This window comes from Bemisia tabaci, chromosome 1, assembly GCF_918797505.1.
Source record: "Bemisia tabaci chromosome 1, PGI_BMITA_v3".
NCBI classification, from domain to species: domain Eukaryota; kingdom Metazoa; phylum Arthropoda; class Insecta; order Hemiptera; family Aleyrodidae; genus Bemisia; species Bemisia tabaci.
The window spans coordinates 69,928,868-69,955,476 of NC_092793.1; the positions used below are offsets into that span (position 1 = coordinate 69,928,868).

At 37.7% G+C, this 26,609-nt stretch overlaps 1 protein-coding gene and 1 long non-coding RNA gene across 4 annotated transcripts; both read left to right on the forward strand.

Annotated features, from left to right (window-relative positions):
- Positions 1-761: 761 nt before the first annotated feature.
- On the forward strand, positions 762-26,581 carry LOC109043089 (regulator of microtubule dynamics protein 1). 3 transcript variants are annotated; one of them, XM_019060141.2, is made up of 9 exons: positions 762-1,123; positions 2,336-2,557; positions 7,308-7,352; positions 17,056-17,211; positions 18,777-18,894; positions 19,499-19,613; positions 20,421-20,635; positions 21,320-21,553; positions 22,901-26,581. In XM_019060141.2, the coding sequence occupies exons 2-9, from the start codon at positions 2,364-2,366 to the stop codon at positions 22,961-22,963; spliced, it is 1,140 nt and encodes a 379-aa protein (XP_018915686.2). In that variant the 5' UTR covers positions 762-1,123; positions 2,336-2,363; the 3' UTR covers positions 22,964-26,581. The 3 variants fall into 3 exon arrangements, with proteins under 3 accessions (XP_018915686.2, XP_018915685.1, XP_018915687.1); XM_019060140.2 differs by lacking the exon at positions 7,308-7,352 and adding an exon at positions 13,554-13,607; XM_019060142.2 differs by lacking the exon at positions 7,308-7,352 and having other exon boundaries at positions 767-1,123.
- LOC140225998 (uncharacterized) lies at positions 7,351-8,656 on the forward strand. Its single transcript, XR_011900800.1, has 2 exons — positions 7,351-7,488; positions 8,487-8,656. It is a non-coding gene; the product is annotated as an uncharacterized lncRNA (long non-coding RNA).
- Positions 26,582-26,609: the final 28 nt, after the last annotated feature.

Sequence of the window (26,609 nt, forward strand, 5' to 3'; positions counted from 1 at the left end):
GAAGCTGTCCGAAAATTTCACTGAATTTTCTTTGTGCTGCCGATAAAATTTAGTGAAATTTCCAAACAGATTCAACCAACAATTTCTCAGTAAAGAAATAAAATGGCGGCGGAAATTTTTAAACGTCGCATGGCGCTTGTGATACTTTGCCTGGAAGGTGACGATGTATCTCCATATCCGACGTTGCACACTTTCTGCCATACTTTTTTTTTTTTTTTTTTTTTTTTTTTTTTTAAGAAAACAAATAAGTCTGCACTCTCTTGGTTTTCTTCCTGTTATCAGAGAATATTGTTCAAATATCAAAGTATCACGTTGGCTTGTTTTTTCGCACTTTAGGCATTACTTGTTGTGTGTAAATATGGTGTGGGTGCGGGGGGGGGGGGGGGGTGTTATTGGATAACAAGAAATTATGGAATTTCCATTGAGTATAATGGGTTTTTCTTATTGCTTCTGAATCCAAACGTGCGGATCTAGGTATTTAATTTAAAACTTGGTAGTTCCTAGGACTGCATGAAGTAATGCTAATTCAATGTAACAATTTGTTTCTTATGTATTGAAATTACTATGTACTCGAGTTGAGCCGCGCCGGCACATCCTGCGTGAGATTGAGATCTCAAAGCCAAAGCAGCGCCAGCGCCCTCTGTTTGTTAGGTCCACGACTAAAAAAGTTGCTGTTTCGTTCGTTGCCGCTTTGTACGAAAAATGGTGCAATAATAAAATGATGCTTATCTTTTCTTATCACGATTAGAAGCGATGTAACAGCAACAGCGATTAACGCTGTCATCAACCTTCGTCGTTTACGTTTTAGTTACATGAACGGCAGTGGCAGTGCAGTTTTCGTCTTCGCAATTTAAATTCTGAATAATACCTTCCAAGTTCAGTGTCAGTATTTATTTGAAATTAAAACTTGTGATACCTACTGTGGGCACGGAGAGTTAAATTTCCCGAATCACTTCTTGTGTGAAGATTTAACCGTTCACACGCGGGCGCCCGTTCAGCGCGTTAAGAATTTCTGAATGTTCCAATTTGAATTTGTTCGTCATCCTCTTTTTCTTTCGTGATCATTGTCTTCCACAGCTCATACCTCGTTACCTGTGACCGTCGTCGCTTTTCTGTAGCCTAGGTAAGTCATTTACCTGCTCTATTTAATTTGCATGTATTACATAACTTTTCAGCTTATTAGCAACATGCAGATTCCACCTAATAAATAAGTTTGTGCTCCCAAAAATTTCTTGGCTATCTGCTCTTTCTTTTCAGCATTTCTATCAATTCTTCTAACTGTCAAGGATTCCTTGATTAAAATCTGCATCACACTTAGGATACAATGGGTTTACTGTTCCATGTGCCCACGTTCCGCAAGCTCTAACCTATCGTCTTCAGTTCGGAGCGATATTAATCCCCTGTATTCCAAGAGAAATTTGTTTCAGGATAGAGCGTCAGAAGTCTATGACCTCTCGCTCGTATTTCCTACTTTAGGTTCAATTTTTATGGAAGCGGTATTTGACCACCAGTCTATTCTAACCTCCTCAGAAACGACATCTTGAAGAATAATCCCTTCCTGATTATAGCGATAGCATTTCAAATTTCCAGTAAAGAGTAGCATTACTCATATTAATATAATTTATAAACGAATCCCAGAGTTATACCAAAGTTATGTAGCACAGAACGCTACTAACATTAGTAGCTGCAAGCATAGGTCCCAGGTTCGAAATTTGCACCTCTTATCTGTGTAAAATAATGTCTCGAATCTGCTACGGAAACTTTGTCAGCTTACAATTCCCATTATGGTGTAAAGCAGATTATTCTTATCACATCTTGAATGTAGTGTACTAACTACAATATCTGATTTCAAAGCTAATTGAAATAGATTAGCAGCTTCCACCATGAGCTTTACAATTTCAACTCAGTTACACCAACATTATACATTTGCTCTCTTAACAATGCGTTTTAGATCAGGATCTAACTGAGAGTAACTAAATTTTGGAAGTATGAGGATTCGGTGTTTAGAAAATAAACATGATCTACCTACCCATCTGTCTATCAAGGATGAATTTTCCCATTGCATGTTGAACATCTATGCTTAAAATTACACTGAAAAGTTAGAGCTCAAAATGTGCAGTCTAAACAAAGACACCTATAGTGTTAATTTTGTTGGTTCCAAGTTGGAGATAGAGATTTATGATTGTGAATTATGAAATTTTCCTTTCATAAAGTTTTCCACTAGGCATTGAAATGCTTCCTTCCTCACTTGCCTGAAATTTTAGCGATATAAAACCCTTGTACATAAGTGCAAATTTACCTCAGTCAATCAGGTACTTTTCCTCATTTGTTATAGGTTTTAATTTTCATGACACCCGGACATAATGAATGTTGATGACTTTTTACGTCACCGGGGCTTGCTTTTGGCAACGCTCGGTACCGGTGTGATAATTGGTGCAACAAGCACCATTCTCTACCACCACATAATCTCCAAAAAAGAGAAGGAGAAGTTGCATTTTGGAATGCAGCAACTGGAAATAGCAATCAGAGATATTAGATCTGAACTGGAACGACTGAGGTGAATATATTCTTCTTTCTCTTTTCTTAAACTTATTTTTATTGGAGTGCATTCTGTTGCTCTCTGGATGGAACTCTTATTTCTGTTGTAAAGTGATATATAGAGCGATGAGTAGATACTCCCTTCAGAGTATTGAGTAGTTCAAATGTTGATTGAATTCTGAAAAGTGGAAAAATTTTTTGCAAGCAGCTCTGAAGCTACGAAGGCTCTTATAAATCTAGTTTGTTTTTTTTTTTAACTGCAGGCCTTTATACTGCCTCAAATCAATATCAATACATATTTATATATTTCACATTAATAATTAAAAAGCTACAAAAATTGTTGAATCCATCATCTCTATGAATAAAGAGCATGTGTTAAAGTCTAAGGAGCTTGCCTACTTCTGATTATATTGTCTACACCATGATGCACAACATTTTATGAAAATCATGTGGACTCCCTACATTTTGCGACTGGGAATTAAATTTTCAGCTCATTTTAGGAACAACTTATGCGCCATTAGTATTAGTTTCCCTATAGAGACAGTTGATATTGTGGTTGAGCCAGGCAGCAGTTTCTTATCGCAAAATGTAGTCTATGTGTTTCGCTTGCTTTTCCTATCGCAGGTGGGAAGTTGACTTTGATCTTATACTCTTTGCTTCTTGAAACAAGGGTATAAAAAAATAACAAGTTAGATTTGTAGCTACTGCAGTGAGTTCTGCCCAAAATTTTAAAAATTAAGGCTTAATATTTTGGCTGCAGACCTTGACGTAAAAACCTAGTTAATGCTAAAAAAAATTCTAATGCTATAGTCCTTGCTAAAAAAAATTGCAAGCATTTTCTTAAAACTTCTGAAAGCTCCATTTGTGTTTTGAAAGAAAGACGAACCAACAAGAACTCAGTTTAATTTTTCTCACAGATAGCTCACCACTGCTCACTACCAGCTCATTGGTGGTTTTGGTTCATAAATATCAAACAAAAATTTTTCTAGCTCCGTTAATCCTTTGAAAGTTTCAAACAATATCCTTTTTAAGATTGGGACTAATGGCCGAGAATTTAAAGGGAGAGTAAAAGAGTGTTTTTTTTTTTTTTAATTTAATTTAATTTAAATTGGGTGTGTGGATTTTAGAGATGTATTGATGTGGCAACTCTCAATTTACAAGACCACACAATAATTTCTTCTTTTTGATGCATTTTATTTTCTCATCTTAACCGCCAACGGAGCATTATGATCTTAAGTTGAGATTATTCAATTTATGTCTAATGCATTCAATTTTTTTCTCAATCGGTTTTAAATTTTTGTGTTCTCTATCCTCATTACTTTTTGCTTTTTGCTCTAAATTAATTGTAAGTGCTTAATTTTTTTCCCTATTTGCTTTTGTGATTTCGTTCGTTTGCAAAAATAGCTTTTTAGAACTGATGCAACTGAGTCTCTGTCTTTCTCTCCTCCCCTAATACCTCCCATAGGTGCTGTTCAAGTATTAAGTAGTCGTCGAGATGCCTTACACAATACTTGAATGGCCCCATATTCCTCTGTCGGTACTTTAATTGCTTTTTACTTCATACTTTTTTACGTTTACTTTTCATACTTTTTACGCGAGAATAATGATGTTGTAAATCACATAACGCAGGTGTCCATCGGGTTGATTTTGAATTCTTACCTATCAAGTCTCGCACTGGAAGAGAATTAGCTACAGTGAAAAAAATTAAGGAGCTACTCTATGTCTGTAACTCAAACTCTGAAACTTCTCAGTCAGAATACTTCTTACTAGCTACAGCGAAAAAAATTTAGGAGCTTCTGCATATCTGATTTAAAATCGGAGCCGCCTCAATTAGAATCCTTCTGAATTAGAGGTAACTCAGACCCTTTAGGCTTTGAACTTGGAATACGCACCTGGGGTGCAGAATGTTTACAAACCAACGACCCATCGGTCGTTCGCGAACTGCGTAAGCAGTGGGAATTTTGCGAAGGCTACGACCTTGAATAATGGATTATTTAAAATGCATTAGGTTTTGATCAAAATGCGCTCCATTTCTGTGTGTACTTTCCGAAGTTATGCACGCGCACTGCCGTATGGATTTCCAAATAGCGTACGCATCTTGGAACTCAGTGCGATTCGCAAGTCGAGAGTCTAGAGCGAGAGTAGAGTAAAAATATTGGATGGGGAGAAACGCGTGATACAACTATTTCGACTTCCAAGTATGTAAAATTGCGTATCCACGAAATGTAGGAGAACGTGAAGTCTTTTCGCTGACCCGGAGAATTTAACGCATGAGTAGAACAGTCGGATGGGGCGAAACGCGTGATACAACTATTTCGCCTTCCAAGTATGTAAAATTGCATATCCACAAAATGAAGGGGGACATGGTGTTCTGTATCATCCCAACTATTCCGTTCGTCAAACCCAACTGTCAGTTCGTGTAATTTAACGTTTGGTTCGTATAACTGTACTTGAAAACATAAAGATGTAAGAAGTTCGGTCACTTGAACCGAACGTTGGGTTGTACGAATAAAAAAAATCGGTTTTATTGTAAAGAGTGAATGCTCTATGCACTAATTTTTACGGGAACTTATTGACAAGGATGTTGATTTTTTATATTTTGTAAAAAATTAGTGCGAACGCGTCGAGTTTTTGAGATAAATACTTCGTATCTGTTGAATTATGTAGAAAATTCCTGTGCAAGTGTTGAATTTTTGAAAACGTCACTACAGAAGCGTTGCCTTTTTAACAAATTTACTGCAAAAGCGTTGAATTGTTTGAAAAATCACTACAGACGCGTTATTATTTGGTGAAAATCACTGCGAAGTCGACACGTCATAGTATGCGGAGGCCGAATCCCCGGTTGCGTGGAATTTCGTAGGCCGAAGAACTTTCTTCACCCCTGCGCAATACTGCAAAGCTCATGCGACATCTGCGCAGCCTTATCTAGCCTAATCCCCACTGCGCTTGCTCTCCCCAGGGCCGCTTTAAAAAAACCGACCCCCCCCCCCCCCCCCCCCCCCCCGTCCAAGGCTCAGGGTCTTTACTCAAAAATTTCAAATGTACCTACGAATTGATCGCTGTAAAAATCTCGAGATACAGGAAGGACGTAAAACAAGTTCAAGAGTCGAAAAGCTAAAAGAAACAACCGTGCTATCGGAGTTGAATATGAAAGGCCCTCGTGAATCGAAAATTTCCTCCAATACGTACATTCGCGTCAAAATAGAACTTTACACAACGTAAGGTAAGGCAGCTGCGATTACACAGCCCGTATACCTAGTATTTACACTATGCTAATAATAATATTAATATTTAAAATTCGAGATTACATGGAATTATTTTCGTTGCCGCGTCACGTTGAGTCAAATGCCAGACCACATAGGCAGATTACATCTGAGAGTGCCTCACGTTTTTCCGGGTTCTATTTTTTCACATGTATTAAAAATTCATGCCCCGAGTTTCACCGCACCGGCACATGAGAAAAGTTTTTCCCGTGTAGCTACGTATTGTTAGATCAGTTTAATTTTTGCACGAATTTATTTGTAGCGTCGTCCAGTAACTGTACTTACCTCTTTACCTCGCAGCGACAATGCCGCCGTGCTAAAAGGAAAAACGCCGCGTGAGCCTTCATACGTTGTCAAATTTCCTTCCATGATTGTACATTTTCAAAGAAATCTGAGTGTTTTTCCTCGAATTTTTTGGAGAACTTCATCTGCGAACATATCTAAATTACACTGGAAAAAAAACACATTGGATCTAGAGTCCAGAATCTTGAAAACATTGACGAGAAAAAATACTCTTGATTCAATCGGATTTTTGCCTGAATCAAAAGGAAATCCGCTTAGATTAAGAGACATGGTTCTTGATTTAAGCTAGATTCTAATTGAATCAAGAGTACTTTTTCTTGTCGATGTTTTTAAGAGTCTGGACTCTAAATCCAATGTGTTTTTTTTTTTTTCAAGTGTTTCTGAAAATATCAAGAGAAATTATTCATAATTCTCCTCCGAAAGAAACATTTTACTGGTGAAAATTTGGCAACTCGCAAATGTCCATACGGCGTTTTTCTCTAGCACTGTATAATGCGACGCTGATCGTAGAAGTAAACGCGGTGCCTTATACGTCCCCCTCCCCGTCATGTAAACTCAATTAATCGCGACGTCATCCATTGGCAGATCCAGCAAGTTGGCTTCTCACCATTTACACCTGTGGAAATGCATCGATTCTCGTAGGGGCCAGGTGCTCTACAAAACTCGATTATTCAGCACAGGTTCAAATGGAGGAAAGCCAGTGTTGCCAATTTGCTGGATCCACCTCTGTCTTTGTCACAAGGATTCTTTAGCCGCTAAAGTGGGTCCAAGTTATGAAAAGGTAATGAACTTTTCAATGCTGCCAGCTAGAGTAAATTGATATCTAATGTTGCCTCTCTGTAATGTAGCACCACAAAGCCATTCCTTAACTAGACGTAACGCTAAAAAACGGATTTTTTAAAAAAATTTGAAACCCCCCCCCCCCCCAACCACGCAATACTGTACCGCCCCCCCCCCCCAATAAAAAATCGCAACGCTTGCGCCGCCCCCCAAAAAGAAGAAACATCTCTGATGAATCTTATTGTTTCCCTCGGAAGTCAAAAGACTGTTTGGATGGTTTTTACGGCGTTCTAAAAGGATAGTATCTCCTTGAAGTGCCCTTTCTGCACCTATTAACGCCTGAATTATAGTTGGCCTCCTCTTGCGTAGATAGATATTATTACAAAGACGTCCAATTAGAAACCGATATTTGTATAATTCCAGGTCCATCCCGAGTCACAATCGTCCTTCCTTTGGCTCAAATGAGAGGTGAGAAAAATATGTTTCTGCCTGTCAGAGTTCCTTACCCTTATTTCGCCGTAATTTTGTATAGAAGAAGTGTACAAATGGCTTTAGCCGGCGTGAGCAGAATAAGTTCGTCCCAGCCCCTTTTCGCTCTTACCAGGTCTCCTCTCAATATTACTCGGATTTTAAGAGGCAGAGACTTCTCTCTGTTTCGCAAGATTGTAGTTCGACCCGTATTTGCGTACGATTTGATAGCAGCCACTTAATACCTTTATTTTTTTTTTTTACCTGTGTAAAACGTCTGCCGAAGCTAAACGTTTCAGCGCTGAGAGTATATTCCTCAGGACGGAAAGGAACTGCTTAGAAAACTGTTCCCTATTGGTATTGAATCCAATTTTTTCCTAAGTGTCCCCACAACCCCATGCCAAATTTTGGATGGTGGTTTCAATACCTATGTACGCTATACTTACACAATACAGATTGAAATTTGCAGCTGCAAATTCATTTAATAACTCACAGTGCTTTTTCCAAAGAAAAAGTCAGAGAACAATAAAACGAAATACAAGAGAAAACTAAGCTTACACTCCGGTCATTTTTGGCTGAGTCAACCATTTGGAAATAATTTATACTTATCGTCCTCCGCTCTCAGTTTTAAATTAAGATCAGTGGCGTGGTGCGAATTGCGATGTATCGATTGTTATGCCATTTAAACCTATGAAAAAAGATCGATTATCAGGGTGTTCGCAGCGAACACCTTAGTAATCGATTCTTTACCATAGGTTCAAATGGCGAGATATCGATAATCGATTATTCACGCCACGCCACTGATTACGATATTTTTTATTGAGCGTAGTAGGTAATAGATTTTAGTGCACTTAATTTAAATTTTTTGTAGGTGCTCCAAATTGCTCACACCAAATCCTAGATTTTCCTTCATTCTTTCCTCATACCACTCACTTTCACCGCTTCTAGTGGCGTGGCGTACTTTGCAATGTATCGATTGTTATGCCATTTAAACCCATGGAAAAGGATCGATAAACAGGGTGTTCGCAGCGAACACCTTAATAATCGATTCTTTACCATAGGTTTAAATGCGATAAAAATCGATGTATCGCAATTCACGCCACGCCATTGACCTCTTCCATATCTGTTCTCCAGGTTCCCGAATTTTCCTCCCACTTCACCCGTCATCGAGAGTGAACCGTCAGTCTCAGAGTTGCAGCGTGAGATCGACCCCGCTCGGCACTCCCTCATGAAAACCCCATCCCTAAAGTCAACAAGCGATGTCATCAAGAGTCACTCCCAATAAATTTCTTGTTTTAATCATATGATATAACCAAATATCGATTTTTTCGATCACCATCTTCATTATTTATCTAAAATGGTACTTTTTTTATTCTTGCAAATCAGAAACAGTACAATTTCTCTGAGCACATAAGGGATATCTTGAAACGCGCAATTTGAATGCCATAGGTGGATACAGACCCTTCAAACAGGGGAAATGGGGCTCGCGAGGTTTTCTCCAGAAAATTTTCGAATTTTCGAAGCTTGTAATATGCAGTGTGATTCAATTCCATTATCATGAAAAATTACAGAAGGTAAGCGTCCTTACTTCTTTCCCCCATTCCTTCCTTATTTCATTCTTTCCTTTTTCTTCCTCCTTTTTTTCGGGCGAATAAGGCGCACCCCCCTCCCCTGGATCCACCTGTGTCTAGTGCGAGCCCCCTCATTTTGCTTCAAGGATACGTCAAGCTAACGCCTTTTTTCATACTATCCCCGGAGCAAATCGTCCATGACAGCAGTTGCACAGCAATTGCAGTTTGATTCACAATAAGATATCCACGTTGCCAATGAGCCGTATCGCCGCAGACGAAAGATTCGGAGCCCTCCTCGCCCAGAAAATGATAGAAAAGAAATAGGTGAATCAATTCCCTTGAAATGTGAATTAATTATTACCATGCCAATTATCATTTTTGTCTTTCCGAATAGAACTTTGGTATCGATTATGCGCGGCACGCATTTTTAGACGTTTTCTGTCGCAAACAATGCGATCAAGATCTATGGTCCGTTTTTATCCAACTGTTTCTATCTCCCAATTGGACATCGTATCCCGCAATTCGAGAAATCAGTCAAGAACAAATGCAGTCTGCAGTCGCAGTTGTTAACTTTTGTTAGTTAGATTCAAAACAAATTGAAGCGTTATCTAATTTTAAAACTGGTGGGGAAGTGTTTTCTTGTAGAGACGTGTTATCCAGGTTTACAATGCGATTAACCAAGAGAGGTTCTGATCAACATTACGTTGTTCATAAAAAGGGATTTAAATGTTCATCACGGCTGCGTTAAAAGGAGCAAAACAATTGCGGTTACGCAGTGCTCAAGTAACCCTTTGGTGTTTTGTCCGGTTACGAGAAGTTCTTTTCTAATACGTTATCACATTTCAAGGCGTTAAAAAGCCAAGAGGCGTGACTGCCTTAGACTGTCGCGAAATTCCAAGGGAAAATCGATCACTCTTAACTATAGTATTGCTCGTGTGAACTAAATTTTTTTCTGATCAAATGGACGTATTTCTATCAAACAGAACTATGTGCAGAGGGAAAGATGGGGTGTGCTTGTTGGGAAATATAAAGCGCCAGTGACGTCAGCGGCAACGACGAGAGAAACGGCAATCGGGGCGGTCTTTAACTCATGAGCCCTGTCCACAACGCTCTAGATACAAGGTAGATTTACACAGGTATGGACAAGTTGAAAATTTCCCATGAGCCTCAGTACGTGTCACATGACTACGTGACGTAGGTTAAGCGGCCCGTTTTTTAATTAAATTACAATCAAATTAACATTCAAACGTTTGTGCGTTTAAACGTTAAAATTAATATCGCATTATCAAAATTGTGCAAAAAATCCCACAAAATTTTGACAAACGATAAACCGAACACAATAAATCAAAATGATCAAAACATACAAAATGGCGGAAGTTAAGGGGCCTCTGGAGAGCCAATCAGAGGCCAGTTGTTCAGTTCTGTCCATACCTGTGTAAATCTACCTTGCTCTAGATACATGCCCACGGCTCATGAGTGCCGCACTTAGTTGGCTCACAGTTCCGTTTGTTGAATTGGAGAAGCGGGATTTCACATTTTGTCAAACGGAACTATGTACACAGTGTATGAGCCCTGGGCATTTATCTAGAGCGTTGTGGACAGGGCTCATGAGTTAAAGACCGCTCCGATAGTCGTTGCCGCTGACGTCACTGGCGCTTTATATTTTCCATTCATTCTTATGGCCCGAGCACCAACGAGCACACCCCATCTTTCCCTCTGCACATAGTTCTGTTTGATATAATTACGTCCGAATGTTCTCTCTTGTGTAAATAATGTAGGTATTCGCAAACGACATTTTGTGACCTTGTCGAGTTGTCGCACTGTAAATCGGCCCGTGCAACTATCGAGAGTATGCGGCAAAATGACTCGCACGTTGGTGGAGGAGAGCTAGATCTGTAATTAATTTTCATCTCCCTGAAATTATCTGCAAGGCCGCCTATAGCCATGCTTTCATTCTGTGTTTTCCGTGGATGGGATCTTTTTCGAGAGTTCTTACAAACGCACCATCGCCAGTTGCCCTGCCACCCAGGACTTTTTTTTAGCGCTTGTATTCAGAAATAGGTTACGCCTAAAGTCGCAGTGGGGTCGGATCTCAAAGGTATTGGCAAATAAACGTTGCGAACAGAGATTTTCGACTCCAACGTCGAAGGAAGTTTAAAATGCAATGATCGTCGCATGTATGTTTGCATTTGCATAGAAATTTCAATCGACGCCCTATCGACGGCGTAAGTCTGTAACCTCGTATCTCGTTTGCAGCGTTTGAATAGCTCTGCTCCCACTTACTTTATTTTAATGGAAAACAAATCAACATCATTCCTTGAAATTTTCGCAGAATTTTCTTGGCACTGATAAGAAAAATCATGGCAGTTTTTGAGAATTTCCGTTGAGCAGTTTTTCATTAAAAAAATACAATATGGCAGGAAGTCTGCGACGTCGCAAACCGAGATAGGTACATGGTTGCGGACTTACACCGCCGTTATGCTCTTTTTGTAGCTTTCACGTTGAAAAAGATGTCCAAATCATGGCTTTTGGTTTAAATAAAAAATGTGTCGTTGCTGCACAAAAGAGACAATAGCCGGTAGAAAAGCTTGGATAGTAATCTGAAGTAGCAACTGATCGGTCAACCATGAGCATTAAACTTATTTCTTAACAGCTCGCAATAAGTCACTGAATAATCTTGATCACTTGGATTGACTAGAGGCGCGGCGTTTGAAAGTCTCTGTAAAATCGCGCTGATTTTTCTGCTGAAGAATGGAATTTGTAGGAATGAGGTTACCTTTCGCGCAATGTCATACACAAGAACATCCAAGAATGCAATTCCTGCTTTTTGCAGAGTCTGGCAAGCCACTGAGTCAGCAGAAATTTCGTGTCGATGCAGGTATGCGCTCTGAATGAATGAAAACGACAGTTGCATCACCTGAGATGAGTCCCCTTGACTGCGCTACAAAAATCTGCCCCTCTTTTCTCATTTTCCTCTTACCCTCCGTATAGAATCATCATTTCCCTCAATCAGCATACAAAGGGTGCTCACAAGGATCTTATTCGGTGGGTCGTAAAATTGGTAAACGATTTCCAGCACTCAAAAAAAGTTTCTGCTCCGTGGAAAATTTTTAGTATTATCATTATACTGCCGTGCTAAGAAAAAAACGCCGTATGAATCTTCAGGCGTTGCCAAATTTCCTTCGACAAAACACAAATTTCCTGGTACACTAATGAATATTTTCCTTCCAATTTCTCAGGTAATTTTCCTCGCAATGTCTCCTATAGTTCCTGTAAATTTTAAGGAAAAATATTCGTAACTTTCTTCAAAAATAACTATTTTCTGAAAGGGAATTTGGCAACTCTCGAATGTTCATACGGCGATCTTCCTCAGCATGGCAGTATACTTTAGGACTTCGGGTTATTTTTGAAGTTGAACTTCACAACAAAGGTACAACGTAACAAAGGTATAGTGTGAAGTGTCCAAAGGGGGGTCTCCTCGTGGTTTTGCCTACGTATAGACAATTTATGAATATTCTGGAGCATTTTAGCTCAAATGTGGGCCACAAACTATTGCGAAACCAGCGAAATGTACCTTAATTTTAATGGACTCTGCGCGCGATCAGAGTTGATCATACTGTGGAGGCAGCAGAACAAGAAAACTGGCGAATGCGCTTACGCGCCGAGAGTATTTCAACCGGAATAATCCGACGAACAGAGATTTAAATCTACTTAAAGTAAGTTGTACAATCGTCGCAGCATTCTGAGGATTAATTTTATTTAAGTATTAGTTCACAAATCGCGTAGAAATGCCTCCGTAAGCTATACCTGTGCTCGAACTCTCCACACGGAAAACTATTTCCCAGGAACTATTTCTTCAGGAACTTCCTCTTCATATTTTCCTTATTTCTCTCTAAGATAACTAGAATTTCCAATGTCTCGGTGGGATTCTAGCTCTCGTAACCAGAAGCCCATCGGGACAATGACAATAAAATCCGATCGTCTCAGAAATAAATCCGATGAGATCGTTCCTGTAGGAGCTGTGGGATATTTTTCTCCGCGAAGTTTAGTCAAATTTTTGTCAGCCACCAGTCGCTCTGGAACCAATTGACAAATTCAAGGTCGAAGCGTACTTGCTCTGGGCTGGATTCTTTTTAAGTCGCCTTTTGTAACATCACCGAATATCTTTTTTTTTTTCTCTCTCAAAACGCATCTCGTGTTTTATGAATGGATTCTCATGTAACCATTTATTCGGTGTACTCGTATTTTCTAAACTCTTTTCACATCATTGCGGGTTTTACTTAATTTAACTTGATTTTTCACTTAATTGCACGCACTACTTTATTGCTTTCTTTTGAACTCTGTAGTCGCGGATTCTAAGTAACTAAAAGTTTTTAGTAACTAATTTTCTGATACCTAAACATCTGGAAGCGGATTTTCTCCTCAGTTGCGATACTTTGGGCCTCATCCTTTATTTTCCTATCCTCTCTCTTGAATATCGTCTATCGTACACCTTCGGAACGGGCATCTGCGACTCAAATCTGCGGTAGTGCGCCTAACCAGACACTAATTCCTTTCCATCACTAACGCGGTTTCGGGAATCATCAAGTTTCCAGAGTTTGACTAATGATAAATCCATGCTTCCTTTCAGCCTATTTCTCGCGAAAAAATTCGGCTACCTCAGATCGACGGCTCCGGAAACTAGGTAATGAACTCCTTCGAATAAATTTTGATTACCCGCAGGATCATTATTTTGGTATTAGCCAGCAAATTGACGGCGGGCGGCCAAAATTATGTTTGCAGCCGAATACGTAGGGGCAGGAGACTGACGATCAGCGGAAATATCCTACGTCGAGATTGAAGCAGCGACAAGTGGAGTAAGAAAAGTCAATTTTTCAGTGCGGACAGATGTCGAAGCTCCCGCTCATTTTCTTCCAATTCTGAGCTTCGTTTGCTCCCACCAAATAATTATCAGGGTGTCTATAAGTCCAGAATTTCCGGAAAGTCCGGCAATAGTACTGATTTTTTAAGGGAAGCCTGGAAGAACTGAAAAAGTGCGGAAATTCCGCAAGAAGATCCGGATTTTTTTTCATTTTTGTCGCATATTCAGTGAGAAATTCAAATTGTTGAAATTTTTCGAATTTCGTCAATTGGAGGTACTGAAATAGTACTGAATATTTATGTAAAGAAGGTGAAACATTTCTTGGGAATGTACTGAAAAAGTACCGTAAAAGTACGGATTTTTTTGGCCAGCTTGTTTCAGCTAGTAGACACCCTGAATTCATTCTTTTTGATTTTTTATCTCAAAAATCAATTATGAAAGTTAAAACCACGCGATTTTTTTTAGGGAGCGATGTATTCGTCAAAATCAGCGCAGAAATTATTAGCACAGAAAAACACAGAAGTGCTTTACAATGATGTAAAAGCGGGGGTTTCCGATTGTATCTTTAACAACTTGTATCTCTCCTGTTGCAAGACAAGTCTCCTATCGAGTGTGTATTTTTGGTTTTCACCACTGGCAAAATTTACCGCGCCAGCTCTAAAAAATCCGAGAGAAGTACTCACATAGCTTCCTAGAGTTCTACTGAGACCAATTTTCCCCCATACTTCACTCAAAATTTACCTGCCAGTGGGTACGGTTGTCGGAGTTTCATGATCCTTATTTTTTCAACCTGTTTGTGGCATCCTTGCATTGCGTGATAAATGACGTCACATGGCTTTCGGCTCGGCGTGGAACTTGCGTCGTCGAATCGTCCCGAGTGAGAAACCACTTTCGAATACGCTTCCGTCAATCTCTAAAATTTATTTGAGAAGATTTCACCGCGCAATGATGTTTCTCGTTCTCCGCCGAGTCTCGTGTTCTTTTCAAAAAATGTTTCCTATGACTCCGACTTCTTTCAAGCAGCTCTTCAAAACTTTAAAAATGCTGGTTGTGAAATCATATGGACTGCATTTTGCAATTTGGAACTATACATTCTGGCTTTTTTGGAAAAACACCTATGTGCATAGGGAAATTAATGGCACATACGTTGTTTTTGAACCGGGCTAGAATTTATAGTTCCAATTTGCACAATGTAGTCCATATATCACCACATGTTTTGAATCACAATCCAGGCAGCTGTGATCGTTTCTCAAACCTTCGGTTTCAAAATCCTCTGAACCTCTCCTTTTTCATGCAATATTTGTTGATTCGAAGTTGGTATGTATACTCAAGAAAGCTGACCGAACCGGACTGCCCGCCCTGGTTCAAGGGTTGCGTACACCAATGTGCACCTTCCTAATATTAAACTTGATCAATTCTCGTTTTAAAAAAAAGAAAAAAGTGTGTTCACCCTGGATAACAAAAAAAAGTCTACATTTAATAGTATGATCATCTCATTACTTGATTTTGCGATTACAAGTATCTGTGCGCTCTCGCACCCCGCTGTCTACTTCCCGATTTCGTGCGCTTTCAAAATCAGTCGCGCCTTTGCCGGTTGCCTATTCTCTTTTCTCATTTTTCTTCATCGAGGGATGAGAATGAAGAGGGGAGACGGAAACACGACAGATTATACATTATTATTATCATCTAGAAATGTTGATAAGTAATTGGCCAGAGAGATTTCTGCGAGAAACAAGAAGGGGGGGGGGGGGGGCACATACTGTGTTCAGAGAAACATCGCATCAGTGCGGTCCATTCTCTTGTGTTATTCCCTAGGTACATTTTTTGGACTAGGAGTACCGCGTATTTAGTCGTTGAGAATCTTGTGTTTCCTTTTGAGAATTTGACGAATGTGCCCTGTAAAAGCACCGTTACATTAATTTTATTCTGTCACTTAAGTACTTCAATTTTGAACTCATTATGTCAGGATCTACCTTTTTGCGTCTAACTATTGTAGTCGCAAAATAAGTAATAGCTTGAAATTTGTGTGTCACAGCTTCTTTTTTCTAGTCGGTCAATCTTTGTTGTTAAAGAGGCCGTAGAGGCTTACTCACGGGTGACATTTTTTCTTTTTTTCCAATTTTATGTCCCGTTGAGTAACTTTTTGGACTCTCATCCTCAGACCCACCACTACCCTCAACGAATGTTTAAATTCCTCATTCATTCCAGGGGCGCATAAAATACGGGATCGGATCATGAGTCCTGTTAGGAAAGACAGCAGGGATGGTTGAGACATTTTTCCTTCTCCCAAATTTTTGCGAACACAGTTAACGTGAAGAAGTATAGTTTTGTGTGCTTGTTTTGTTTGTTTGTTTGTTTGTTTTTTCGTTTTTTTAAATGATTCGAGCTCGCATAAAGTGTTGGAAATTAATTGCGTATCTTGAAGTTCTCCCAGAGAGTAAATAAACCAAAGCAACTAGAGGACGAGGGTTCTTCAGTGATATGGGAAACCTGGAAATGCCCGGGGGAAAATAACGACTTGAAATCATGGAGGAATCGAGGCATTTTTTAAAGGCTGAGAGAAAATGAGTTTCCAATCTTTCAATTTTCGTTCGTTGAATTTCTCGCCACCGAATGCAGGATTCAGAATTCAGAAATAAACGTCAAGGATTGATTTCAATCCAGTCTGGAAAACCTGGAGAAATCAAAGAATTTTTCCCTCGAAAATTGGCTAGGAGCCCCAGGACAAACCTCGTCGAAACACCTCCCAGTAAATGTCAGCACCGTCGTCATCTCGTTCGTATCGAAGATCGCGGAGACCGTCCTGAAAGAGTGAGGAGGGTGTCTACAAGTCCGGAATTTCGGGAAAGTCCGGAAATAGTACTGATTTTGGAAGGGCGGTCCGGAAGTACTGAAAGTGCGGACATTTTGCAAGAAAGCCCGAAACTTGTTTCATTTTTGTCGCAGTTTAAGCGGGAAATTCAAATTTTTCGAATTTCGTTAGTTGAAGGTATTGAAAAAGTACTGAATTTTTCTGTTGAGGAGGTACTGAATTTTTTGGGAATGTACCTACCGAAAGTACTGTAAAAGTACTGATTTTTGGCCAGCCTGTTTTAGTAGGCACCCTGGTGAGGATGCTTGGAGTTGGAAGGGGGGGGGGGGGCAGTCATTAAAATCTCGTAATTCCAAAACACGCCCGAGCACCGGGTACTAATTTAAGAGATGTACTTTTCAGGTACCCCTAACGAGGTCTCCGTTGTTTTTCATGATTGTCTCTTATTTGTTGTTTCAGTGGCAGGAAGCGAAGTTCCGAACTGAGACGCGTTAGGAGCAACGCAGACACGCAAAGTATAACAACAGACACGATGTACTCCGTGGTCAATACCGACGACGAAGAAAGCGAGTTCTATGATTTCAGCTCCGACGTCGAGGAGGCAGTCCCCAGCAGGTAATAATCCATCTCTCAATTTTGTCGTCTGCCACAGTCCAGTGTAACTTTCATCGAGGCTTGCGGTGGTGATGGTGGTTAGGAGGGGGAGGGGTCGCCGCCCAGTTCCCCTTTAATTGAAAATAATTTTTTCCCCCACACTTACTTTGCCTCTGGTGTAAGATTTTCCTGGTAAGGTAAAGCCTTTGTAGTGCGCAATTTGACTCGCGTAGGGTTTTTTGTTTTTGTTTTTTTTTTTTTTTTTGTGGCCGGGCAATTCAGTTCCCGAAACCAATGGACAATAAAACCAAACAAATATCTTAGCTAGAAGTTGATTTCTGTAGTTTTCGTTGCGCGAATCGTGTTCTACGTGAAATTCTGGCGAAGAAATCATGTATCAGAGTGCTAAATTCGTACCGTGTTTAATGGTCCGGTCAATCTAAAAAAGCGAACACACAGAACTTACCTAACTTTTCTCAAAGAAAAAAAAGAAAGAAAATATTTATTTTATCGGGAGAAACGAGGCAACGTCGGAGTGCTCATACGGCGTCGAAACACAACATAGGCCCCATTGTTTGATGCCGCGATCATCCTAACGCGAGTTCAAATAATCGCGCGATTCAGCGCCTTCAAGACTGCAGGAATACTTCATGTATTGCGTCAAACGCATGTTAGCGCCTACTGGACTGCGTGAATACTTCTCGCATTGCACCAAAAGCGATGCGAGAGGTTTATGCGATGAAAGGGTATATTGTCGATGTTTAAACGATGCAGCTACTCTGAAACTTGAATCGCTTAAAATTAATTTTGGTATAATAAAAAAAGAAGAAGGAAAAAACCAGAAGTAACGAACGAAAATATCGCGTCGAAATTTTTCGTGATTTTATTTTAAATCATTCCAGAAATTTTGAAACTTCTAAAAACCTGTGTGTAGCTTTTTTTTAAAGAAAAAACTCGGGAACTCTTCAGCAAAACTGTACGTGTAGCTTTTTAAAAACACTGATCAAAAATAAGGCACTAAAAGTTGTCGGTTTATAACGTTGCAATCAAATATAAATACGCTTTCTTTCGCGTGGATTTGTCGGCTTTTGAATCCATTCATCCATGAAATAACTTGAACATGGTTGTTCTACGATTTTTTACGTGTAGTTTATTTTTCGGTGGTTGGCGGCCGCGTAGCGGCCACAGGCCCCTAGCATATAAATAAAATGAAGACTATTCATGCGGTCATTACATACTTAACCTTCTTCCGATTTTTCTCACTGAATTTATTTGACAATATGTAAAAATCGTATCCTATTAAAGTTTTATTTTCGGAAGGGGCAGCGTTGCCAAATAGTGCAATTTGCGGGGCCGCTATCGGTAAAAACGAGTGGAATCACTACCCATCGTGATCCTCACTGTTAAGAGGGGACGAGTTTTCTTTGATTTAAAAACTCCCTGACTCTTTAGATATTTTGAAAATGAAAATCCCCAACTTTTCTCTGGCTTTCAGATATATCCCTACCCGAAAAAAACGCATATTCGAACTATCAATCTTATTGTGAACACAACTGAAATGTTTAATTTGGATTTATTGTCAACAGGCATGGTAGGACTGAATCAGAAAGTGAAGATATGTTACGTGGAATCGATCATCTTTTAAAAGGCTCAAATCCAGATAAAATCAAGGCGTATGGACTGCTTTTAGAAATGAATGAGGAGGTATGTCTTACAAGCTCACTTAGCTCCATTAACTGCACCTATAGATTTAAGTCGAAACGTTGAAATTTCAGTATTAGTATTAGTGTCAATCAAGATTTATTACCATGAGAAAGAACGTTCAGACAAAAATTTAAAGACCAGCATAGCCCTTCATTTGCTCTTGGTGTGTCCCCTCCATAGATTTTAGGTAAATGTTTCATCACAAAGTGATGTAAAATTCCTGACTTTGAAATTTCTGTAAGTTTCACTGGTATGAACAATTTCATGATAAAATATTCAGATGCTTTCAAGCATGTGCTCCCCCTGTAATTGCTTACTTAAGGTGGTTTCATCAGTACAAAGAACAGTTCGATAGTCAATCGATGAATTGATAATTTCTGGATTTTAGGAAACTTCCCATGAATTTCCGTGCTTCACATCACATTGTAGTGCATTAAGAATTTGCACACAGAATTTGACCAAGAAATACTTTGAAATAACTCCGAAAAAGTGGACTGAGTGAATATCGCAAATCTTTCTGCCGTTTGAATTGCTCTTTAAAATTCTGAGGAACCACCTTCATCAATTTTCGTATCTCAAAAAATTCATCTTTCCACTGTTTCAGCTCGATGGGAAAGACCCAGAAGTATTATGGAGACTTTCTAAAGTGTGTCACCTATTAGGCCAGTATGAGGAATCTGAAAATAATAACGACAAGTACAAGCAGTTCATTGAAAGTGGTAAGAAAAAAACTTTCATTCGCTTTTTTTTTTTTGATCGCGCCCTCGCATTAATCATAAACCTCTTTATCAAACTTTAACTATCTCCTTAATTCTTAATTTAACCTGTCTTTAACTCAAAACTAGTCACGTAAGTAGGCATCTTCAAAAATTATTTTTAGCAATGATTTCCATTTAAGTAATGAGAATTGCCTCTAAGCTCTTCTTTGTAAAACTGCAGTACACACAAGGACTCAAAAATAAGGAAAATTAAAGCAAATACTGAGAAATTCAGCAGAAAAAATTTGGTTCCAAGTTCAGTTTTTTTTTTTTTTTTTTTGATTGATGATTGATGAAACTCAATATTTATAGTGTTTGATACAAGTCAGCTCAGAACTTATGTATTTTACATTTGTCTAAGCGTTTCAGTGTTTTCCATTGTTAGGACATAGCAGAAAACACTGTTTGATAATATTGAGTGAATTGATGATATTATGTGACTGATAATAACTTATTAGATAAGATCATCAGTCAAAGCATGTGATAAATTTACTTATAACTATCAAATCGTTTTCTGTTATTTTCTGACAACAGCATGTGTCAAAAAGCTTTAGTTTAAGTGAAACTTGTTTCGTAAGTTTTGACCTATTTAAGCAGTGACCTCTGTAATACGTTTATTCAAAGTTTAAATTTGAATTCAGCAACAAATATTGCACGAGATCATCCTCTATAGAAAATCCTGTAAACTACAGAATTTACATCTTATGTATTTATTTTTTTTTTTTTAGTCTTCTTTTTATTCAAATGTGTCATTGGTTCTTCCTTTAGGTATTGATTATGGTAAACAAGCTCTTGAATTGAATAATCGAAGTCCAGAAGCTCACAAGTGGTATGCAGTCAATATTGGCTCTAAAGGACGTTACTCTGGAACCAAAGAAAAAATACAGAATGGCTATGAGTTCAAGAGGCATATTGATGAAGCTTTAAAATTAAAAGATGATGACCCAATTTTACATCATTTACTAGCTAGATTCCAGTATGAGGTAGGTGTTTTTACAATGCAGCACTCAGAACTGAGTCTATCCTTGTTTACTGTCAATATGAATGTTAAAGAAAAAAAATCATAGGAAGCTTTAATGCTTAAATTTTGCATTTATCAAAGTTATTGGTAAGTCACAACAGTCCGACGATTTTAATATTTGCCTATGGATTACCTTTTATTCCAATATAAATCTGTGGCCATACTTCTAAACACTCTATCTTAGTACAAGTTTCTTTTACCTACATTGCTTTCTTTTTCATCTGAAAAGTATTATGGTGTTCAATACATATCTCACATAATGGCGAGAAAGTACCAGTTTGCAGTATAGCTTAAAAAATTGACAATTTTAACTCCTAAATTTAAAATTTAATCCTTTTTTTAAGGTACAGTTATGTTACGAATATAACCACTGATTACCGGACGCTTCAGTTATCTTATGTTGTCAAAATTGAGTTTTCGGTCCAAGAAAAGTTAACCAACACAACAAAATTCGGTTTTTTTGGGCAAGACTTGAAAACATGTGTCCCCCCCCCCCCTCACTGAAATTACTATGTTTTTCAAATATAATAGGAAAATGGCCAAACTTCTTGGTTGCATTATGTAGTTTATAAATGGCCTTTCTGAGTTTTTTTTAACTGTTGATAAAAATATTGAATTGTTCAATTTTAATATTGGTCTTTTGTAGGTGGCTATCTTATCAGCAATGGAGAGGAGAGTTGCGAAGTGGCTGTTCTCTGAGGTGCCAGAAGGGAAAGTAACAGATGCAATTGCAGGATTTTTAAAAGCTGAAGCCTTGAATGCTGATCCATGGAAAGAAAATGAATTCCTCTTGGCCAAGTGCTACATTCATGAAAAACAGTATCAAGATGCAGCAAAATGGTTAGACAAAGCTCTCAAAACCAAGAGTGATAGTCCTCAGGTGATAATCTTATTTGTTTTCTTTAAAGTGTCAAGGACCTGAAAAAACCTCGATTTCCTGGGATTTATCAGGAAATTAAATATACCTAGGAAAATGAGGGAATTGTTGCGAGAAACGGGGAAATTCCTATTTCTCTCTTATCTGTGAGTGAATTGACTCATAAAATTGGTCATTTATGTTGACTTGGTCTCAAAGAATCAGACGAAACATGCAAGAACGTTTTAACCAATTTTCCGGGAAAATATTGTTTTTTCCGAGAGATCCTAGAGGAAATTGAAAGGAAATCCCAGGTTTTTATTAAAGACTTTCCATGAAAATCAAGGAATGTATAAAATCAAGAATTCTAGACATCATGGTTTTTTCTACAGCCAGAAAACAAGTCTGATGTAATTAACCAACATCAATCAATTATTAAAAATCATAATGGAGTGGACATGTCTCGGAGTGATCTACACTTCCTTTTAATTTTACTTAGTATTTCTCATGTAAAAGCTAAGCACAGAATATCAAAAAAATTCGGCACTGGCTAAGTTTCGAGCTTTTTGATTTGATATTTTTTAACAATCTTCTGAGTGAGATGAGCTTTTAAAATCGAACTTTCTGCGAATCTATCTCACAAAAATCGGGTCTACCAAGTGCATTTTCGGCAATTCAATGTGCGATATCATAAGGAGAAGTAGCACTGTTGCTGAGTCAAAAATGCGGAGCCTTTCTCTCCGGTTGGAGCAAGACCAGGAAACAAAGCACGCTCCTTGATCACCTATATTTTTCCCTTTAGATAACATGTGCAAAACTGCCAAAAAATGCATTTTTTTAGATCCGAAACTCTCAAGATTGGCTCAGAGGAAGTATAATTTTAAAAGCTCGATTCCAAAAGCTCATTTTACTCAGCAGATTTTAAAGAACCTCTCATTAAAAAATCTTGCAATTTAGTCGGTACAGAATTTCCTACTAATCTGTGTGTAGTCCTTTGCTCTTTGTGCATAGATTGAAGACTTGCAAGTGAAATGCTCTGTTTAGAATTATGCTTTGCAAAAAGGTCTGCCCTAAGAGCAGGCAGCCCATATACAAAAAATTTGTGAAAATATTCTAAGATAAAAAAATAAACAACACATCAGGGTAGACTAGAAGGGGAGGGAGGGTTGAAAAAATTCCAATCAATTAATTTTATATTTGCATCTACTAATTGAATATCGAATGCCTCCGTATTTCCTCCTGTTCCTGTTTCCTTCTATTCCTTCTCCTCTCTATTAGCAATGTATACATAACGTAATGCATACGTAATGTATGTGTACATAATGTAATTGTCTGCTGGTACCAATTTTGACTTTTCTTCCTATTTTTCAGGATATCAAAATGGACAAAGAAATCAGTAAGCTATTGTCGAAGTATACATCTTATCTTGAATAAAACATGTGCCTTCCTCAAGTGACCGTTGCCCAAGTTTAGGATTTAGGAACTTTTAGCGAGCTCTTTGATTTAGAGGGATGTATGAAGTTATTTATTTACAATTTATTCTCCTCTTGATCCATTGCACATCTCTCGAATATCACAGGACTGTGTTCGGTTAATTATTCATCCGAATTTGTTGATCGTTCTTCATATATTTTATATAAATTGATCATCGCTGTTTTTAATCTCATCTCCCCATAAGTTATTTTCAAAAAAAAAAAATGTTTTGTGTTATTTTTATTAAATTAATATGTAAGAGCGCATAATCATTAACGTAACCATGTAACTTGTTTTGAGTAAATGATACAATTTTTTGTTATGATTTGCATAGGTCAAAGATGAACTGATTATTGTTTTATTGTTTCCTGCGATTTCCAGGTGTAAAATCTTGTTGGCTTTCTCATCTACTTTTATATTGTTATTGTGTGTAATTGAATAATGCCATAAAAGAAACTCAATTTTCTAGGGGCTCTAAAGCTTCCTTTCCATCAAAATAGTTGCAGGGCAAGCAAGCTGCCCATTTTTATTTTTATTTTATTTTGTTTCACAAGAATAATACGAATCTACGCAGCAATCGAAAACACAGGAAAATGCGGAAACAAGGCTAAAATACTTATATGTATTTTAGCATTGTTTCCGCATTTTCCTGTTTTTTCGATTGTCGTTTCCGTTTTGGGCTGCTTTTACATTCTCTTTGTTTTCCACGCTACTCAGCAATTGTGATCAACTCCGTTTTCAAATTTTTGAAAGTGTTATATTTTCATATCATGGCACCCCAGTAGATCTCACTTTTTTGTGGATTTCTCATTGTTAATGGATCTTTCTAAATGAGTTACTTGGAGGATGCCGATCTCATGTTTTCAACTCAAAAATCTCATCATGCATTTCAATTTTTCTTACTTTTTTTTCAAAGCTACTTAGTCCCACCCTTTTATCTATCCCTACAGAACACAATAAAAAAATAATTGTTTACTTGTAAAAACAGCATTTATCAATCTTCTATTTGTTAATGAAACTAGTGAAGAGTGTTGTCAGTTACTTCTGTATTAATGCCCTTAGATTTTTTTTTTTTTTCAATCTATAAGTTAAGGCCTCTCTTAGATAACTGCAGGAAATTTTAAAAAGGCTGCAAAACGAGTCTAGAAAAATCTGCCTGGACAGTTTTACTATCATCCTATTACCTAATTTCTTGTTCTTTTTTATAGATGCACCAACAGTTTGCACCATTGTCATTGATTTTAATGTTTATTAGGTACATGGTCTTGTTATTTTAATATCTCTTACAAATGTGGATTTTTTGGGATACGGCAGAATATTCAAGGGTCTTAATAACTTAGAAGTCGTTTTGGCAAAATTTTGCTCATCGAGTTTCAAAACCTTCAACTTTAGATAATATACAATCTGAAGTTTCAAAAATGCTGAAATACTGTTGAAGGCTCTTTTATATTGTTTAATCTCTGAAGAACTTTCCGATTTTGTTCTTTTACCTTTTGCAGTATTATTTCAATCCCTGGACCTACTTTAAGCTTTCCAGATTTTTTCTATGTTTTTTTTCAATTTATAATTTTATAAGAGGCATTTGTAATATTTTCAGGCTGGCATGTGCAGCATCCATCAAAGCAAAAATGCAGTCAAACTTTATTAATTCTGTTCATTGTCATTATGACTCCAAACCAAGGCAACTTTCGTAGCTAGGCTCAAAAGAGATAGATGATGTCCTCATCTTTTGTGTCTATTGGCATTTGAATTGAGGTTTGTGTTCGCTAGCTATCTCTGATGTCAAAAGTAATTATAAAGCCATACTCATAGCTGTTCCTTAAAAACAGCTCCTTTTTGTAGGAAGCTCCATATGGTTTACATGGTGATTAAGGGAGGTTTAAGAAGATTCTTAACCAAGCATAATAAGAAGAACAATTTCAACACAATTTGAGTAAAATTTAACAGCTAAACAATGGGAATACATCCTCACAGTGATTACAAAACCTTGTCCTCGAAAAAAATCCAAAGTACGGAATAAAAATTCTATAAGTTTAACAAACTTTAAGGTAACGACAAGCGAACCTTCAAATTTTCAAAACTTGCAAAATTCATCCTTCTGTATTAACAATTTTTTGCAGAGGCTAATCATTTTAATCCCTTGTAACAGCCTGTTCCTGAAATTTTTTTGTGGAATTTCACTCAATAGTCACTAAAATCGCCCTTTTTATAATGCTATATTAAGGATCTTTTTAAAGTCTCCCTTAATTATATTGTAAACCATATGGGGCCTTCCTAAGAAGAGGAGCTGTCTAAAGAATGACTATGAATACAGTCCCTCATGGGGGTTCATTTTATGGGCACGCAAGTCATTTCAATCATGTTTGAATCGAAAGTCCTGGCCATGCATTCTATAAATCAAATGTGAGTCGCAATGACCAAGGAAATAAAGTTAACGTTGATTTTTCTCAGTGCCAAAGTAGTGCCCAAGTTCGTCCAACTGTGATAGACTCCCGTAGGTTCCTCCATCCAAACAGTTAAGATTCTAGCATTTTATGTATGAATTAAGTGTGTGTATTTCGAATGATGTTAAAGGGAGGGAAAACTCAGCTCCGATGCAGTACCTGTTTTTACTCCAGTTCTTGTAGTACTTTTACAAGCTTTGTGGTTTTATGGTATGGTTTTTGGTTGTTCATTTATTGATTTTTTGTTCCAATTCAATAATTTCAAGTCCAAAAACTAAGCGCCATCATGATTTTCAGTACACTTGAAGAGCTTGCATATTGCAAGGAAATACTAAAATTATGTACTAGCTTTTAACATTGTTAGGAGTGGAAATATTGAGTGACAAATGTGTCAAAATACAATGTGTGTGCTCAAATGTTTTTCTTAAGAAAGTTTCATATCTATGACCATTAAATATCTATGATAAAATTTTACATTCCAGAAGTTGAGGGACATAACATTAGGCCTAATATTCATGCTTAGGGTGCTTCATGGTCATTCCTCTATCAGGTCTTTGCCTCAGGGAGGCTTCATAAGGTTTAAATTGTGATTAAAAAAGGTTTAAAAAGTTTCTGGCACATCATCATGATGAAAAACAGCTTTGACATAAAAAATAAGAAATACCAAAGAAAGTATATTGCAATTCTGCAAATATATGATAGGGCTTTACACTGAATTTTGTTAAAATTGGAAAATATTTTCTTCTGTATTTTTTGTAGGATCAAATCTTTAGAATCGCTTGCAAAGCTCTGTATCCAAAGATACAAAGTTGAATGTTACCAGAAGTTTGTTAAAAGTTTCAATTCGTCCTTGAATTTCACCTAAATCACAAAGCAATTCATATGGGGCCACACTACGAAAAGTGCCTGATAAAGGAGCAACTATTGTTACAGCCCAAGAATCAGAATAAAATATCATTCAATAAGTTCAGTGGATCAAGTGTGTTCTCAGAATCAAAATGCAAACATGAGTTTTTCCCAAATCGTTTGACATAAATGTGCTCTTGATTTACAAATGAGTCTAGGTCTTTTTCTCTGTTTTATGTACCCATGTAACACTTGGATGTAAGTCTTTATTAAATTCATTAAAAATATATCAACTGCTTTTAAATTATTTTATTGAC

Bases quoted from the DNA above. Each gene is read 5' to 3' on its own strand.
- LOC109043089 (XM_019060140.2), top strand. From the start codon at position 2,364: ATGAATGTTGATGACTTTTTACGTCACCGGGGCTTGCTTTTGGCAACG. The intron at 18,895-19,498 runs GTATGTCTTACA...CCACTGTTTCAG, and splicing joins TTTTAGAAATGAATGAGGAG to CTCGATGGGAAAGACCCAGA. The intron at 19,614-20,420 runs GTAAGAAAAAAA...TTCTTCCTTTAG, and splicing joins CAAGCAGTTCATTGAAAGTG to GTATTGATTATGGTAAACAA.